General features: G+C 47.3%; 2 protein-coding genes across 2 annotated transcripts; both read left to right on the plus strand.

Annotated features, from left to right (window-relative positions):
- The first annotated feature begins 8,794 nt into the window (after nucleotides 1-8,794).
- On the plus strand, nucleotides 8,795-12,122 carry LOC123099161 (quinone oxidoreductase). The gene is made up of 5 exons (XM_044521324.1): nucleotides 8,795-9,060; nucleotides 9,135-9,273; nucleotides 9,979-10,205; nucleotides 10,643-10,900; nucleotides 11,402-12,122. The coding sequence occupies exons 1-5, from the start codon at nucleotides 8,842-8,844 to the stop codon at nucleotides 11,705-11,707; spliced, it is 1,149 nt and encodes a 382-aa protein (XP_044377259.1). The 5' UTR covers nucleotides 8,795-8,841; the 3' UTR covers nucleotides 11,708-12,122.
- Nucleotides 12,123-12,974: 852 nt separating this feature from the next.
- On the plus strand, nucleotides 12,975-15,116 carry LOC123099163 (uncharacterized). The gene is made up of 4 exons (XM_044521325.1): nucleotides 12,975-13,435; nucleotides 14,081-14,248; nucleotides 14,429-14,537; nucleotides 14,683-15,116. Exons 1-4 carry the CDS (start codon nucleotides 13,100-13,102, stop codon nucleotides 14,868-14,870), a joined length of 801 nt encoding a protein of 266 aa, XP_044377260.1. The 5' UTR covers nucleotides 12,975-13,099; the 3' UTR covers nucleotides 14,871-15,116.
- The last annotated feature ends 1,821 nt before the right edge of the window (nucleotides 15,117-16,937 follow it).

A 16,937-nucleotide genomic window follows, 5' to 3' on the forward strand; every position in this document is an offset into this window, starting at 1 on the left:
ATTATGTTATTATTGTTGAGAGAACTTGCACTAGTGAAAGTATGAACCTTAGGCCTTGTTTCCTACCATTGCAATACCGTTTGTGCTCACTTTTACCACTTGTTACCTTGCTGTTTTTATATTTTCATATTACAAAAACCTATATCTACCATCCATATTGCACTTGTATCACCATCTCTTCGCTGAACTAGTGCACCTATACAATTTACCATTGTATTGGGTGTGTTGGGGACACAAGAGACTCTTTGTTATTTGGTTGCAGGGTTGTTTGAGAGAGACCATCTTCATCCTGTGCCTCCCATGGATTGATAAACCTTAGGTCATCCAGTTGAGGGAAATTTGCTACTGTCCTACAAACCTGTGCACTAGCAGGCCCAACAACGTCTACAAGAAGAAGGTTGTGTAGTAGACATCACCCACCACATCTATGATGATACCGGGTTTTGTCACAATTATCGTCATAGAAGTGTCATAAGTATGACAGAAAAAAATTTCGTTCGACCCAAAATGTCACGGATGTGTCTTTTTTTTGTAGTGTGAAGATCGTCGAATGCAGAAAAGCTGAAATGTATGATATTGATTCCATTAATACAAATCCCATAGATGAATTTACGGTTACATTTCATGCCAAAGAAACCGAGGACAAGCTACGATCGTTGGTAATAAATCAAATCAAAGATACAATACTCTTTCCTTACAACTTCAAGTGAGTGTTACTGTCTTGTGCATATTCGGTTTCCCTTAATTATTACTCGAGGTTATAGTAATTGATGAGGTATGCATGCGTGCGCAGGTTCCACTATATTCTCCTAGAGATTAAGCTTGAGCAGGGACTAGTAAACGTCTGAGACTCGAGACGAAAAGATCCCGAGGACTATGCGGACATGTCTAAAATGCTCGAGAAGTAAGTTGAATCGATCATTATCGCACCATATCGGCAACTTTGTTCATTTCATGATATCAAGTAATTGTTTTCTTTGTCTCGCAGGGTTTGGAAAGTATTCACCGCACAAGTTTCGGGACTGCTGCGGGATCTACGATGGAAATACCCGAAAGTAAGTACTACTAGCTAGCTAGTTCCACGCATCTCCCGTTGATTCTAGCTACTTTCATCAATGCCATTTATAATGCTTCATTATCAGTTTGATTGACCTCTATTTCTCGTGAAGTGCTTGTGGCATGAAGCCGAGAATAATTACTATAGATACTACGTCTGCGAGTTCATCTACAACGCGACGGCCAAGAATAGGAGGGGCTACTCTAAAAGACAATATGAAGTGCGTAAGCAAAAATATTCACAAGTTTATTTTATTACCACCATTTCTGTTGAGTTTCATTCATATATATGTATTGACCCCCTTATTCAAATTAGACGTGGGAGATGCGGAATGAACTCTTACCACAAGATCGCATCCGAGCAATTCAAGAGGAATTGGATGGATTCTTTCTTGACCACGTCATCAATAAAGCCGGAGAATACCACCATGCATGTGGAAGTTGAGTTCATATGTTAGGATATTGTAAGAGATCTTACACATTGTATATATATATATGTAGCCAGTACCGTCGGTAAGATATACGAAAACTTGTTGTTCGATCAATCTCTCGGAGAAGGAGAGGTCGATCACTTCTCTCTGTATATGTTCATGACGATCTTCTGTACTTAATAGTTTCCTTCATTTGCTTACTAGCTAGCTAGCGTGTCGAGTCCTCTCTATACGTAGCGTCGACCAAGCACGGAGATAAGAGAGGACACTTCTCTCTATTAGCTAGCTAACACAATATATGAAACCCCTAAATTAACCATACAACCCCCCCCCCCCTTCAGAAAAATAAATAAAAAACCCAGCCCCTGAAATGCTGACGCGTGGAAGCCTTTTGGTCCCGGTTGGTGGCACCAACCGAGACAAAAGGCCCCCTGCCTGGGTAAGCGGCAGCGGCCACGTGGAGCCCCATCTGTCCCGGTTCCTGGGCGAACCGGGACTAAAGGGACAGGGCTTTAGTAATGACCCTTTAGTCCCGGTTCGGGAACCGGGACAAATGACCCTCACGAACCTGGACGAATGGGGTTTTTTCTACTAGTGGCAGTAAGCTGGTGCAGTTGCAAGCAAAGCGTCGTGGCGGGATCTACATGTGAAGCGGAGTACATGGCAGCCTCGGAGGCAGCACATGAAGCAATATGGATAAAGGAGTTCATCACCGACCTAGGAGTTATTCCCAATGTGTCGGGCCCGATGACTCTCTTCTGTGACAATACTGGAGCTATTGCCCTTGCCAAGGAGCCCAGGTTTCACAAGAAGACCAGGCATATCAAGCGTCGCTTCAACTCCATTCGTGAAAATGTTCAAGATGGAGACATAGATATTTGTAAAGTGCATACGGATCTGAATGTCGCAGATCCGTTGACTAAACCTCTTCCACGAGCAAAACATGATCAACACCAGAACTCTATGGGTGTTCGATTCATCACAATGTAACTAGATTATTGACTCTAGTGCAAGTGGGAGACTGTTGGAAATATGCCCTAGAGGCAATAATAAAATGGTTATTATTATATTTCCTTGTTCATGATAATTGTCTGTTGTTCATGCTATAATTGTATTAACCGGAAACCGTAATACATGTGTGTATACATAGACCGTAATATGTCCCTAGTAAGCCTCTAGTTGACTAGCTCGTTGATCAATAGATGGTTGTGGTTTCCTGACCATGGACATTGGATGTCGTTGATAATGGGATCACATCATTAGGAGAATGATGTGATGGACAAGACCCAATCCTAAGCATAGCACAAGATCGTGTAGTTCATTTGCTAAGAGCTTTTCTAATGTCAAGTATCATTTCCTTAGACCATGAGATTGTGCAACTCCCGGATACCGTAGGAATGCTTTGGGTGTACCAAACGTCACAACGTAACTGGGTGGCTATAAAGGTGCACTACAGGTATCTCCGAAAGTGTCTGTTGGGTTGGCACGAATCGAGACTGGGATTTGTCACTCCGTATGACGGAGAGGTATCTCTGGGCCCACTCGGTAATGCATTACGGAACGAGTAAAGAGACTTGCCGGTAACGAGATTGAACAAGGTATTGGGATACCGACGATCGAATCTCGGGCAAGTAACATACCGGTGGGCAAAGGGAATTATATACAAGATTGATTGAATCCCCGACATCGTGGTTCATCCGATGAGATTATCGTGGAACATGTGGGAGCCAACATGGGTATCCAGATCCTGTTGTTGGTTATTGGCCGGAGAGATGTCTCGGTCATGTCTGCATGGTTCCCGAACCCGTAGGGTCTACACACTTAAGGTTCGGTGACGGTAGAGTTATTATGGGAATAGTATGTGTAGGGTAACGCAGCAGAAAACAAAAAATTTCCGACCTACGCACCAGCCCAGGACCACTATGGAGACTGCATACATGGTTTGATTTTTTTCGTTACTGACTCGTAGCGCAGCGGCAAGTAGAGTCGATGATGATCGGTGGTGCAGATCCCCGCAGCTAGGATTTACAACCTCCCAACCGCGAGGATGTATACCCTCATCTGCTCCTCAGACAGCCCTCCGGGAGGCGGTCGAACAGTCCCCCGGACGGTGTTGCGGACAGCCCTTCGGGAGGACCTTCGAAACTCGAACGGTCACTCGGACAGCCCTTCGGGAGGACCTTCGAAACTCGGACGGTCACACGGACAGCCCTTCGGAAGGCACTCACGAACTAAGACCAAAACTACGATCTCTCTACAGAGTTGCACACATACGGTCTCATCTATCCGGCAGGGCTTCGCCGTCCAGAACTAGTTCCCACCGGAACCCAGACAGCCTTTCGGCTCTACGAAACTATTTCGCTGGGAGGGAGAGAGAAGCCAGATCATGCATGGCACTTGTATGTGAGAAGGGATGATCCTTTAGGCAGCCCCCTCCACCCCTATTTATAGGCCAAGCCCAAGGGTGGCTTCTCCAAGAAGCCAATGGGGGAAATACCAAAAAGGCCCTCAAGGTGGCTTCTCCAAGAAGCCAAGCAAAAAGCACTTTCACTATTCATGACGACATTTTTCAGCGTCCGTTCGAACTGAAAATATTTATGTGGGCTCAGAACATTTCCAGTACCCACTAAAATAATTTTCAACGCGTTCCGAAACAATTTCGGTTTAGTGATTTTCATCTGCGAAAAGCAAACAAGAATGCGTTTTCACTATTCATGAAGACAATTTTTCGCGTCCACTAAATCCGAAAATATGTCTGTGGGTCTTAGAATAATTCCAGTACCCACTAAAATGATTTTGGATTCGTTCTGAAACAATTTCAGATTAGTGAATTTCATCTGCGAAAAACAGCCAAAGCGGTACCGGCAGCTCCAAAACATTTTCGGTTTTTATTTCTGAAAATTCCAAAAAGTTTCCAGAATGATTCTGGAACCCTCCAAGAATTATCAGGCATGTGCCGAAACCATTTTGACTTAATGGCATAACCCGAAACAACTTTTTCGGTTTCACCGAAACTCATCCGGTGACCTCTCTCTGCGGAACTTTTCCGCTGTCCGAAACTTTTTGGTGTCCGAAACTTTTTCGGTGATTTTCTCTCAGACTCCTTGTCTAGTATTCAGCAGATAGATGACCCTTAAGCGTGTGACCCTATAGGTTCGGTGAAGTATAGACATGACCCGGAACCCCTTCCGATCAATGATCAACATCGGAGTCGTGGACACCCATATTAACCCCTATACCCACATGAATGAATATTCGAGTGAACCTCCAGTTGCAGTGAGCTATTCCTGTTGCTTCGCGATATGTTACAAATACCCGAGGTGAGACATGTTGGCATTCCCGTGGATCAACAACTTGTCCACTATGCTAGTTACCTCGTTACCGGTATTGTTCTCTTTTCTCGTTATCGTGTTCCGGCATCCCCGTGATCAAATCACAAAGTGTCTGGCCAGACGATGATGGATACCGTAACACCGAGAGGGCCCGAGTATATCTCTCCATCGTCGGAGGAGCAAATCCCAATCTCGAGCTATCAAGTTAATTAACACTTTCCCATGAACCCGTAAGCCGCCGTAATAGCCATCCAGTTACGGATGATGTTTAACAAACCCCAAAGTTCATGAAGCAAGCATGAAGAAACTCGATACTCTCATGGTCTAAGGAATTATGCAAACATTAACTATCTCTGTGTTATAAACCATTAACTTGTGACGAATGTATCTCATAGCATAACATCAATTCGGGTCGATTCAACACAAATTTCCTTCCTGACATTGTGCCCTCAAAGTTGCTTGGCATACACATGCCCATGATTGGGAAAACATAATCATCATGCAACACTTGAGCTAGTCTTAGAGGCACGACTAGGAATACAATTTATCGTTTATTATTCCACACGTGCATATGGGTTCTCCCCAGAGCCTTTATGGATATACGGGCTCGGGAACCACAGCAGTTATAGCATGGAACATAAACATAATATGAACTCGGAGATAAATAATATCATTTATTATTGCCTCTAGGGCATATCTCCTATAGTATGTGGTTACCAAAGGTTGTTAGGAGTCCCGGATGAGATCCTGGACGTCACGAGGAGTTCCGGAATGGTCCGGAGGTAAAGATTTATATATGGGAAGTCCACTTTCAGTCACCGGAATAGTTTCGGGGGTTATCGGTATTGTACCGGGACCACCGAAAGGTGTCCGGGGGTCCACCGGGTGGGGCCACCTGCCCCGGGGGACTTAATGGGCTGAACAAAGGGTGGGAACCAGCCCCTGGTGGGCTGGTGCGCCCCCCAAGGGCCCAAGGCGCCTAGGGTTGGAAACCCTAGGGGGTGGGGGCGCCTCCCACCAAACTTGGGGGGAAAGCTCCCCCCTTGGCCGCCCCCCCTAGATGGGATCTAAGGGGGCCGGCCCCCTCTCCCCTTCCCCTATAAATAGTGGGTGGGTGGGAGGGCTGCCGCATCCTTCCCCTGGCGCAGCCCCTCCCTCCTCCAACACTTCCTCCTCCTCCGTAGAGCTTGGCGAAGCCCTGCAGAAAATCCACAAGCTCCACCACCACGTCGTCGTGCTGCTGGAGCTCTCCCTCAACTTCTCCTCTCCCCTTGCTGGATCAAGAAGGAGGAGACGTCCCTGGGCTGTACGTGTGTTGAACGCGGAGGCGCCGTCCGTTCGGCGCTAGATCGGATCTTCCGCGATTTGAATCGCCGCGAGTATGACTCCATCAACCGCGTTCTTGCAACGCTTCCGTTCCGCGATCTTCAAGAGGTATGAAGATGCACTCCCTCTCTCTCGTTGCTAGCATCTCCTAGATTGGTCTTGGTGATACGTAGGAAAAGTTTGAATTATTGCTACGTTCCCCAACAGATCTCCCCCTCCGGCAGGGTGCCGGAACGGGCTCCTGATTGGTTTTCGGTGGCTAAAGAGGCTTGCGGCGGTGGAACTTCCGATCTAGGGTATCCGTGAGGGTTTTTGGAATATTTGGGAATTTATAGGGCGAAGAAGGGGTACGGGAGGCCACCGAGGTGGGCACAACCCACCGGGGTGCGCCTGGGGGACCAGGCGCGCCCTGGTGGGTTGTGCCCCCCTCGGGGCACCCCCAGGTGCTGCTCTGGCCCAGTGGTTCTCTTCTGGTCCATAAAAAATCCACAAAAAGTTTCAGCTCATTTGGAGAACTTTCATTCCTGCACAAAAAACAACACCACGGTAGTTCTGCTGAAAACATCGCCAGTCCGGGTTAGTTTCATGCAAATCATACCAAAACCATATAAAATTGTTGTAAACATGGCATGAATACTTCATAACTTATTGATACGTTGGAGACGTATCATGGGCCAAACGAGGGGAGCACACCAGCCCACGAGGGGCTGGCACGCCCCACCTTTGGCCGCCGGCCTTGGGGAGAAAAGGAAGGAGGGGAGTCGGCCTCCCCTTGCCTTCCATCTCCTCCCCCCCCCCCGAGAGAAAATAAAGAAGGCGGGGCGCGGCCAAGACAGGAGCCCAGGGCGGCCGCCTGCCCCCATGGGGGAGCCCTAGGCTACATCCCCTCCTCCCCCACCTATATATATGAGAGGAGGGAGAGGGGAAACACACACCACGATCCCCAAGCCGTGTGCGGCACTCCGTCTCCCTTTAGTTCTAGTTCCTCCTCCGTCCACGTCCATTGTGCTTGGCGAAGCCCTGCGGATAGTTTCACCACCACCATCACCACGTCGTCATGCTGCCGGAACTCATCTACTACTTCATCTCTCTTGCTGGATCGAGAAGGAGAGGATGTCATTGAGTTGAACGTGTGCTGAGCACGGAGGTGTCGTGCGTTTAGTACTTGATCAGAAGGATCGTGAAGGTGTACGACTACATCAACCGCGTTGATAAACGCTTCCGCTAAACGGTATACGAGGGTACGTAGACACACTCTCCCCTCTCATAGCTATGCATCTCCATGGATAGATCTTGCGTGTGCATAGAAATTTTTTGTTTTCCATGCAATGTTCCCCAACATGTACGCATTAGGCCCGGCGATCATCTCCCCGGGAGGCCATCAATGATGCCCAATTGTCATGAGTTTCTTGCTTGTCAGCCTTTGCTGGAAGTGATGTCCTCCTCGGTTTCTTCTTGTCCCTCGGACAGATATATGATGGCGGCAATACAGGTGCTATTTAATGTGTTTGTTCAGCCCCTCCATCCACCATCGTTGTCCCCTCACCTGACAAGTCAAGCTTCTTTCTCACAACTTCAACCGAGGTTCCTTTTCTTCCCTCCCATCAATAGGTTTCAAAGGGCTCGAAGTTCTATCACCAAGATGACCATCTCGTTCCATGTACACTTTTTGGGCCTAGCGTGTGTCTGGACTCCCCTTGCCCTTCCTCTGGTATGTCCTCCACCCTTGTTGCCTCGACTAGGGGCCCGACCTCACGATGACGGGGGATAGGACACAACCCTTCTCTGGGTGATCAGCAAGCTCCTGCCCCACTACTTTCTTTCTCCTTCCAAACTCCATTGCCACACTCCTCAAACCATGATCCATCAAACTGCAAACCTCGTAGAAAAAGGGAATTTTCTCATACTTAACCAACAACATGTGTGATCCTTCTCCTTCAGTTGTCAATGGAGTAAATCAGGTCAAAGGCTTTGCAGCAAGCACATGAGCATGGACTCGCACATAGTTCCCCAATATAGCGCACATGGATAGTTGTGCCTCTCTTACCTGCCAATTCGACGAGCTAGTTGACCACCACCTTTTCATGACAATACAAGTCAGGAACTTTATGAATCCACGGGCCCCATGCACAACCTTCTTCCAATAGCCTAGGCAAAATATTTGGAACACAAACAAGCTCTCTCCCGCTTCTCTAAACTTTGGGATATGGGACAAGCTCCACACGAATTTCATATGCTGAAACATCGCAGTAGTTCCGCTAAAATAACGATCGGTATTCAATCTTCCCACCGCTAGCCAACGCTTTTCCGCCTCCATCTGCTCCACTTCTGCTTTCCCGAAGACGACATCATCTAATTCGTTATCATGTAGGTCCATATGCTTCAGGATCTCAACTAGGTTATCCTCTGTCCAAGGGCCCGCGTCAGACGAGGATGTAGGCGCATCCACCTTGATTTAACCGAAGATCGGTGTAGACCAGGATCGCCTCCGGAGAGCAAGATAAAGCTTAACGGAGATGGCACACGAGAAGCCTTTTGGTAGGTGGCCCAACAAACTCGGGCATGGTCAACATTTATCGGGACTGATTTTATCTTTTGGTAACAAACTTTGGGATGATTGGATTTTGATTTACAAAAAAGAGAGGGAAGGTAATATCAATGGATGGAAGGTGGCACGTAGACGACGTGGCCGATCGATGACATTGACGCCCCGCTCCACTCGCCTGGCACCCTTCCAATCCGTCTTCTCCTCCCCCTCCCCTGCCGCTACTCCTGTCGCCGTCACTCCCCGCCGCTCCAACTCGCACCCCGCTGCCCGCCTCCACCTCCGCCTCCGCCTCCGCTGCTGCTGCTCCGCCAGCGATCCGGCGCCGATGGTGAAGGCCATCAGGGTCCACGAGCTCGGCGGCCCCGAGGCAAGCCGATCCCCTCTTTGTTTTCCGGGCCGAGGGTAAGGGCTTCTCTTTTCTAATCGATTCCTGGTGCGCAGGCGCTGCGGTGGGAGGATGTGGAGGTGGGCGAGCCCGGGGACGGCGAGATCCGGATCCGGAACACCGCCATCGGCGTCAACTTCATCGACGTCTACTTCCGCAAGGGCGTCTACCCCGCTCCCCTCCCCTTCACCCCCGGTACCGTACCCAACCCTAGAACAGATTTCCACTAGATTGATATATGATAGCTTGCTGTTGCTGACGAAACTGAAGAAACCGTATCTATCCCGGGCCAGTTGCCACTCAAACTAACGCTGTCCCACTTACCATTTTACTACTACACTGTCCCATAATGTAAGACGTTTTTGCAGTTCAATTTGAACTGCAAAAACGTCCTATATTATGGGACAGAGGGAGTAGTTGACACGCCATAGTTTGATTTGATCGATGGTCAGTTGGTGTAAATGCTCAGGGGCAGGATTCTCGAGATCATTGCTCACTGAGTGTCACACCAAATGGTCCAACTAATTTTATACTCCCTCCGTCCCATAATATAAGACGTTTTTGCAAGCTCTCAGAATTGCTACGGGCCTATTGCCACTCAAACCAAACATTGTCTCACTTACCTAGGTTCAGAGATGTCTCATAAGTTTGGCCGTCGGCTCTTTTAGATGCTCAGACGCATGATTCTCTCGAGATCATTGCTCCCTGAACATAAGACTAATTGGTCCAATTTATTTTATTGCTCAAAGAAGAATTGCTGCTCTCTTGTGTTACCTGGTGACATGTATTATATGGCATCAGACCGTTGCTTGTATCAATTGGCTTGTGGGTTGTGCTTTGCACCGTTATCAGTGTTTCTGTTCTATTATTCTCTAGCTTTATGGTCTGTTCCACCTCCAGGCATGGAAGCTGTTGGCGTGGTGACTGCCGTGGGGCCCGGACTGACCGGCAGGAAAGTCGGGGATGTTGTCGCGTACGCAGGCAAGCCTATGGGCTCTTATGCTGAAGAGCAGATTATTCCAGCCGATGTTGCTGTTCCTGTCCCACCTTCAGTAAATCACAAGACAGCGGCTGCCATCATGCTCAAGGGGATGACTGTTCATATGCTAGTTCGCCGCATATTTAAGGTACATTCTGTCTTGTTCGTGTTGTAGTGTTGTGTGACATACTAATAAAGTCCTAAAGTTAAGAATTGTGCATAGGTCAATCGGAGCACCTAGATGGATAAAACACACTGTATGTATCGAGGGGCATGATTACTATTGATTACGTGTTGCTTGTTGAAGGCCTGATAAGCAATTTAAACTGCTTTTTAGTGCAAGGTGTTCATACATCATATACTAATATAAAGCGATCCACTGTAAGAGTGAACATGGGGATTTTCGTTATCATGGATTATTGCAAAAATAATTGCTAACCTCTACAGCATATATATGTTGGATCTCTACAACCTGTAAGTACTGTGTGTGCATATGTTACATATGCCCAGGGATCAACATTGCTTCATGATGATTCACCCGATTGCCATGACAAAAAGCTTGACTGCATTTTGATTACCATGCAGGTTGAGACCGGCCATACCGTTCTCGTCCACGCTGCTGCTGGTGGAGTTGGATCACTCCTTTGTCAATGGGCAAACGCCCTTGGTGCCACTGTCATTGGAACTGTTTCAAATGAAGAGAAAGCCACACACGCACATTTTGATGGATGTCACCATATGATCATCTACACAAAGGAAGATGTTGCAACCAGAGTCAAGGAGATTACAGGTGGAAAAGGTGTAAATGTGGTCTATGATTCTGTTGGAAAGGACACATACAAGGTAAGATTGCTGTACCAGGTCCTAGTTTGGAAGCTTGATTCACTAGGAATACATTTTTTTTATCCTTTCGATGATACTTTGCGTAGAACTACTATTGGCAGAACATCTGAATACTGAGATCTGAACATGATCTGCTCGTGTTGCGCCATCCCACTAATAAAAAGAATAACTAATATATAATTAATACCTTGTTAATATGATCTGAGCACCCATTTCAAAATAAACGGTTGGTGTTTCCCTTCGCATCGTCATGACTCAGTAGCAATCCTGGGCATAATTGGTTGCAACTACGCCACCTGCATTTTCATATCTTTCAATAGACACAGCATGTTATCTAGTGTTTTGGCTGCAGCCCATGGCCTTCTTGTATGGCGTTTGTGTAACTACCTGATATATCGCCTCTTATCTTTTTTCCCCATTAATTCATGTTATGAGTTTACATACATATGCATGTTGTCATACTGACATGAGTAATGACACCTGATCTGTTCATGTGTGCAGGCATCCCTGGAGTGCCTGGCGTCCCGCGGTTTCCTGGTGTCGTTCGGGCAGTCCTCAGGCTCGCCTGACCCGATCTCCATGGGCGACCTGGCGTCGAAGTCGCTTTTCCTGACGAGGCCGAGCGTGATGCACTACACGGGCACCCGCGACGAGCTGCTGGAGGCGGCGGGCGAGGTGTTTGCCAACGTGGCCAACGGGGTGCTGCACACCCGCGTGAAGCACACCTACCCGCTGTCCGAGGCGGCCCGCGCCCACGCCGACCTCGAGGCCCGGAAGACCTCGGGGTCCGTACTGCTGATCCCGTAGAACTAAGCACCGTCTTCTTTTCGGTAGGAGAAGCTTGAATAAACGGGGGACGCGGCAATGTATGCGCTCTACAATCTACGAATGCTTGTGAATATGTTGGCTGGAGTTTAGCATCTGAACACTGAATCCTCTGTCTGTCTCACCTCACCTGGTTATGTTGGATTCAGTAGTAAGAATGAATGTTGGGTGATTATGTGTTGAATGAATTGGATTGTGGTATTGTTGCGCACATCACTGTTTGTCTAGTACATGATGAATGTGATCATCTCATGTCATGTGTTGATTGGCTGTGAGGAGAGATGGACAGGTGTCATGTACTTGCACCTGTAAGTTGACCTTTTTACCTGTCCTTGTCCCTGTTTAGGTGGAGATAACAGGTAGAGAGAAGTAGGAGATTAAGAAATATTTTTGCAAATATTGTATGTGTGATGATCAGCATTCTATCTACTACTCCCTCCGTTCCTAAATACTTGTCTTTCTAGGCATTTCAAATGAATATCACATACGGATGTATGTAGACATATTTTAGAGTGTAGATTCACTCATTTTACTCCGTATGTAGTCACTTGTTGAAATGCCTAGAAAGACAAGTATTTAGGAACGGAGGGAGTAGATGACTCAACTTTGTACTAACTTTAATATAAACTTAGTACAAAGTTGAGTCATCTATTTTGGAACGGAGGGAGTACTTCATATATAGAATGCAGATAACAGGTAGAGAAAAGTAGAGAGGTAGGATTATATCTCATTTGTTTGTTTGAAATGGTCAGTAGAGGAAAGAGAGGAAGAGTTGTTCGCACGCAAGTCGACTTCTGCAGATATCTTATCTGTTAAATTTGCGATTCAAAATTGTTGGAAACCTGAATAAGAAGAGTTGTTCACAAGTCGATTTTATAATCATTATTATCTGTTGTAATAATAATGCTACTAGTATAAAATTGAAAGAAGAAACACAAATTGAAAGCTTCGGCCTTTGCCTTCCTGGGTTTAAAAACAAGTTGGTTGTTTCAGAGATATATTTGCAAATATTTTATGTGTGATGATCAACATTTTATCTACTACTATATCTCTTTTGTTTGTTTGAAATGATCAGGGGAAAAAGAAGAAGATGGTATTTTATCTACTCCATTTGTTTGTTTCAAAATCATTGGAAATATAAACAAGAGTTGTTCACAAGTCGACTTTGCAATCATTGTTGTAAATAAGTATGAAAACAAATCAATTGAAAACGTCGGCCTTTTTTTCTGTTTAAAATGGGGAAGATGGTGGTTGTTGTTCAAAAAAGTTCCAGAGAGGAACAGTCCCAGCAGCGCTGCCTTCTACTACGCCTCTTCTCCAAGAAACAGAGGAGAGGAGAGGGGCGAAAGGCTTGATCTTGACCGGCCGGCGTCCATGGCGGCGGGGCGGCAGCAGCGGGTGGTGGTGATGCGGCACGGGGACCGGCTGGACCACGCGGAGCCCATGTGGCCGGCCAACAAGCCGCGGCCGTGGGACCCGCCGCTGACCGACGCCGGCGTCCTCCGGGCCTGGACCGTCGGCAAGCGCATCCGGGCGCAGGCCGCCGCCGACGGCTACGCGCTCCACCGCGTCCTCGTCTCCCCCTTCCACCGCTGCCTCCAGACCGCCGCCCAGGCCGTCGCCGCGCTCTGCGCCGTCCCCGACGACGCCGCGCTCGCCGCCGTCCTCGACTCCAGCGCCAATGTGCCCCTCGACACCTCCCGCGTCAAGGTACCCTCCTCGCTTCCCTCCCTCCATTGCTCTGTGTTGGATTCATTCGCTCATGCTCGCGTTGATATTGGTTGGATCTGCGCCATGTTAACAAGCCTGAACTTGACTTGTTTTTTAGTTAACTGAAACACACCAGACAGGTTTCAGACTCTCAGTTAACCGAACTGAAGTTAAACTGACTGACTGTTTGTACAGATACTCATTATGATTTAGGGTAAATAAATCCTAACAACAGTTTAGCTTTCCGATTTGCGCCCTTATAGCCGATGAATAGCTGGAGTAAAAATGACTGTTCCTAACTTCCTGTTGCTTAAACCTGAACTGAAGGTTCTTTGTGTGGCACACACCTGAACTCGCTCAAGTTGATTCTGTGAAAGAAACTTAACTTGTTGGAACAGATACTGATTTAGGGTGATTGTAGCATTAGTTTACCTCTACCGCCCTGTCACCGTGGTCGAGTTGCATCGTGGAATCTAGCTTCAACTGTTGTGAGCTTATTGTACTCTCGTGCGATTAGTGCTTCTACGTTCGCTGGATTTTGTGTTGCAGATTGGTTAAGCTAGTGCAGAGATTGAACTATCAACTTTGCTGTTCCTGCACTCAACAGTTATGCGCAGTGATAAGGAATCCCTTTGACAATTTCAGGTGTCGATCGAGTATGGACTGTCTGAGATGATGAATGTTGAAGCGATGGGCGCTCTTGTCAGCCAGGTCGCGCCCAGTGTCGAGAAGTGGTTCCCTGACCAGGCAGAACTCGAAGCCATCTTACCACCTGGAACCATCGACCATTCTACACAACCGCTCTTCCCAGAGGTCAGCTTGGTCCATAGATTGCGATTTCTTTCCTTTTTGCAGTCACCATTGACACATCTTATTTTGTTAAGTCACCACTAATTTCCAGTTGTGTCCGCTTTTGTGCACAAATTGACAAACAGTTTGTCACACAAATTCATCATATATATACCTGAAACTGTCAAACAATTTCCACTGCAGGTACCCAAGTGGGGAGAATCTGTGAGGGGGGCAAGGATCAGATACGCTAGTGTTATCAAGGCTCTGGCCGACAAATACCCCAACGAGAACCTACTCTTGGTAACACACGGTGAGCTCGAAAGCGTTTAGCCTCTTCTACAGCGAAACACAACAGTTTAGATTCAGTAAATCACAATCGCACCGCATATGTGGTATATCGTTCGATTCAATCCTGCAATGGACCGGTGAGTTGAGGCGATTTGTTGCTGCTGCAGGGGAGGGCGTCGGTTCGTCGGTGGCGTGCTTCGGGGCGACGGGCATGGAGGTCTACGAGGTGGAGTACTGCGCATACGCCGTGCTTGAGAAGCAGCCTGGCGGTGTGGGTGGCGGTGATGAGAGCGTGCTCAAGGTGGTGGCGGATCGAAGCGGCCCGACCACGGGCATACACTACCTGGTCACCTGATGAACACAATCAAGCAGCATGATGCCATTGCTATCGCCATCATCATACCACTCCTCGAGCACTGCACGGTCACGGGGAGCTTTGATTAGTTTAGTTTTGCAATCTGTATTTGTTTCCACAAGATTTTATGCTTGCTGTGTCATCTTTAGAAAACTGTGGTCGGTTCGTCACGGATATTTTTTGTACTACCAATCGGGGTAATAATTTGCTAAACTGCTTTTCTAAGACAACTTTTGCATTCATTAATTAAGCACGACATAAGATGTAATGAAAGACACACCATTAATTAAGCACGACATGCTCTACGTAAATGGGGTTTCTCACAGCAGTGGATTTCTTGGATTATGGTATGTGTGACGTCGGTAAAGAGTATTCAGTGAAGCTGAATGGAAAATTATTGGAGTCCTTCATCCCCTCACGCGGCCTCCGACAAGGTGATCCCTTGTCTCCGTTTCTTTTCCTCTTTGTTGCTGATGCATTGTCTCTGTTGGTCAACAAGGCTATTTCGGAGGAGGGGTTGGAAGGAGTGAAAGTTTGTCGGCGGGCACCTATGATATCTCACTTGTTATTCGGAGATGATTCATTGTTGTTCTTTCACGCCACTGTGCAGCAAGCAACTATTGTAAAAGGTTTGTTGAGCACTTATGCACGAGCTACGGGTCAACTCATAAACCCTTCGAAGTGTTCCATCCTTTTCTCTGGTAATTGCAGTGAGGTGGTGTCTGTGGAGGTTAAACGTATTCTGGAGATAACAAGTGAAGCTTTTGAACCCAAATACCTAGGGTTACCGGTTCCGGAAGGGAGAATGCATAAGGGTAGGTTTGAAACTACTCAAGAAAGAGTAAAGAAGAGACTAGTTGATTGGAGTGAGCAATTTATGTCCTCTGGTAACAAGGAAATATTAATTAAATCGGTGGCACATGCAATACCCACTTACGTTATGAGTGTTTTCCGCTTACCTGCATCAGTTTGTGATGATCTTACCAAATTGATGAGACAGCATTGGTGGGGAGTTAAAAGAGGTAAAAAGAAGATGGCTTGGCTGAGTTGGGACAAACTAAGGCTGCCTAAGAGTAAGGGTGGCATGGGCTTCAGAGACATGCGTGCGTTTAACCAAGCCTTGCTTGCAAAGCAAGCTTGGAGATTATTAGAGTTCCCTGATAGTCTTTGTGCTCGACTATTAAAAGCTAGATACTATCCTCATGGCAGTCTGTTGGATACAGTTTTTACTGGAAATTCGTCTGCGGTTTGAAAAGGTATTGTGCATGGACTAGAGCTGGTGAAGAGGGGAATTATATGGAGAATTGGGGATGGTAATTCGTGTTGGAATATTAGGCAAGTTCATGATTAATTCCAGTAAATAATTCATGACTAGAAGAGATACTAGCATGCAATAATCTAGCAAACTAGAAGAACAGCAAGACATGCATAACAGCAGCAAACACGTAACAATAGCTGTAGAAACAGACATGAACAGAGGATGTTGAGCGTACTGATCGTTAGCTATTATGGGTGCGACAGTGCTGATGACGATGTTGGCGACGATCTGCTGCTGACGGCGATGAATACGACGATGAGTAGCACCGCCCGACTTGGACGGAAGACGACCCGTGATGACGAATTTGAGCAGTCGCGCACAGTGCTTCCCAAAAACCTAATTCGTCCTCTCCCGGTGCAGGATCGCAAAGACGAACGGTTCCGGAGACCTGCTCTCCCACGCGCCGATGCACGCCGGCGTTTGGGATGGAGTAGACTACGATGGCGGCGCAAGTTGTGAGATGAGGCAAAACCCTAGGTGTTTTTCGGTGTATCTCTGGCCGCAGCCGGTAGCTGTATATATATTAGGACCAGAGGCGGTATTGTGTCGCGACCACAATCCCAAACCGACTCGGTTTCTAATTCGTATACTTACCGGACAAGTAATCAAAAACTTGTCTGCCAAGACATAAAAATAAAACGGCAAAAGAAAGCTGCGCTCCTGCAAGGAGACGGACCAGATTTCGGCGGACCATTCACGCGCATGTCGCATGTACGCCCCGCCCCGCCCCGCCCCGCCCCGCCCCGCCC

This window comes from Triticum aestivum, chromosome 4D (assembly GCF_018294505.1).
Source record: "Triticum aestivum cultivar Chinese Spring chromosome 4D, IWGSC CS RefSeq v2.1, whole genome shotgun sequence".
In the NCBI taxonomy this organism is placed as follows: domain Eukaryota; kingdom Viridiplantae; phylum Streptophyta; class Magnoliopsida; order Poales; family Poaceae; genus Triticum; species Triticum aestivum.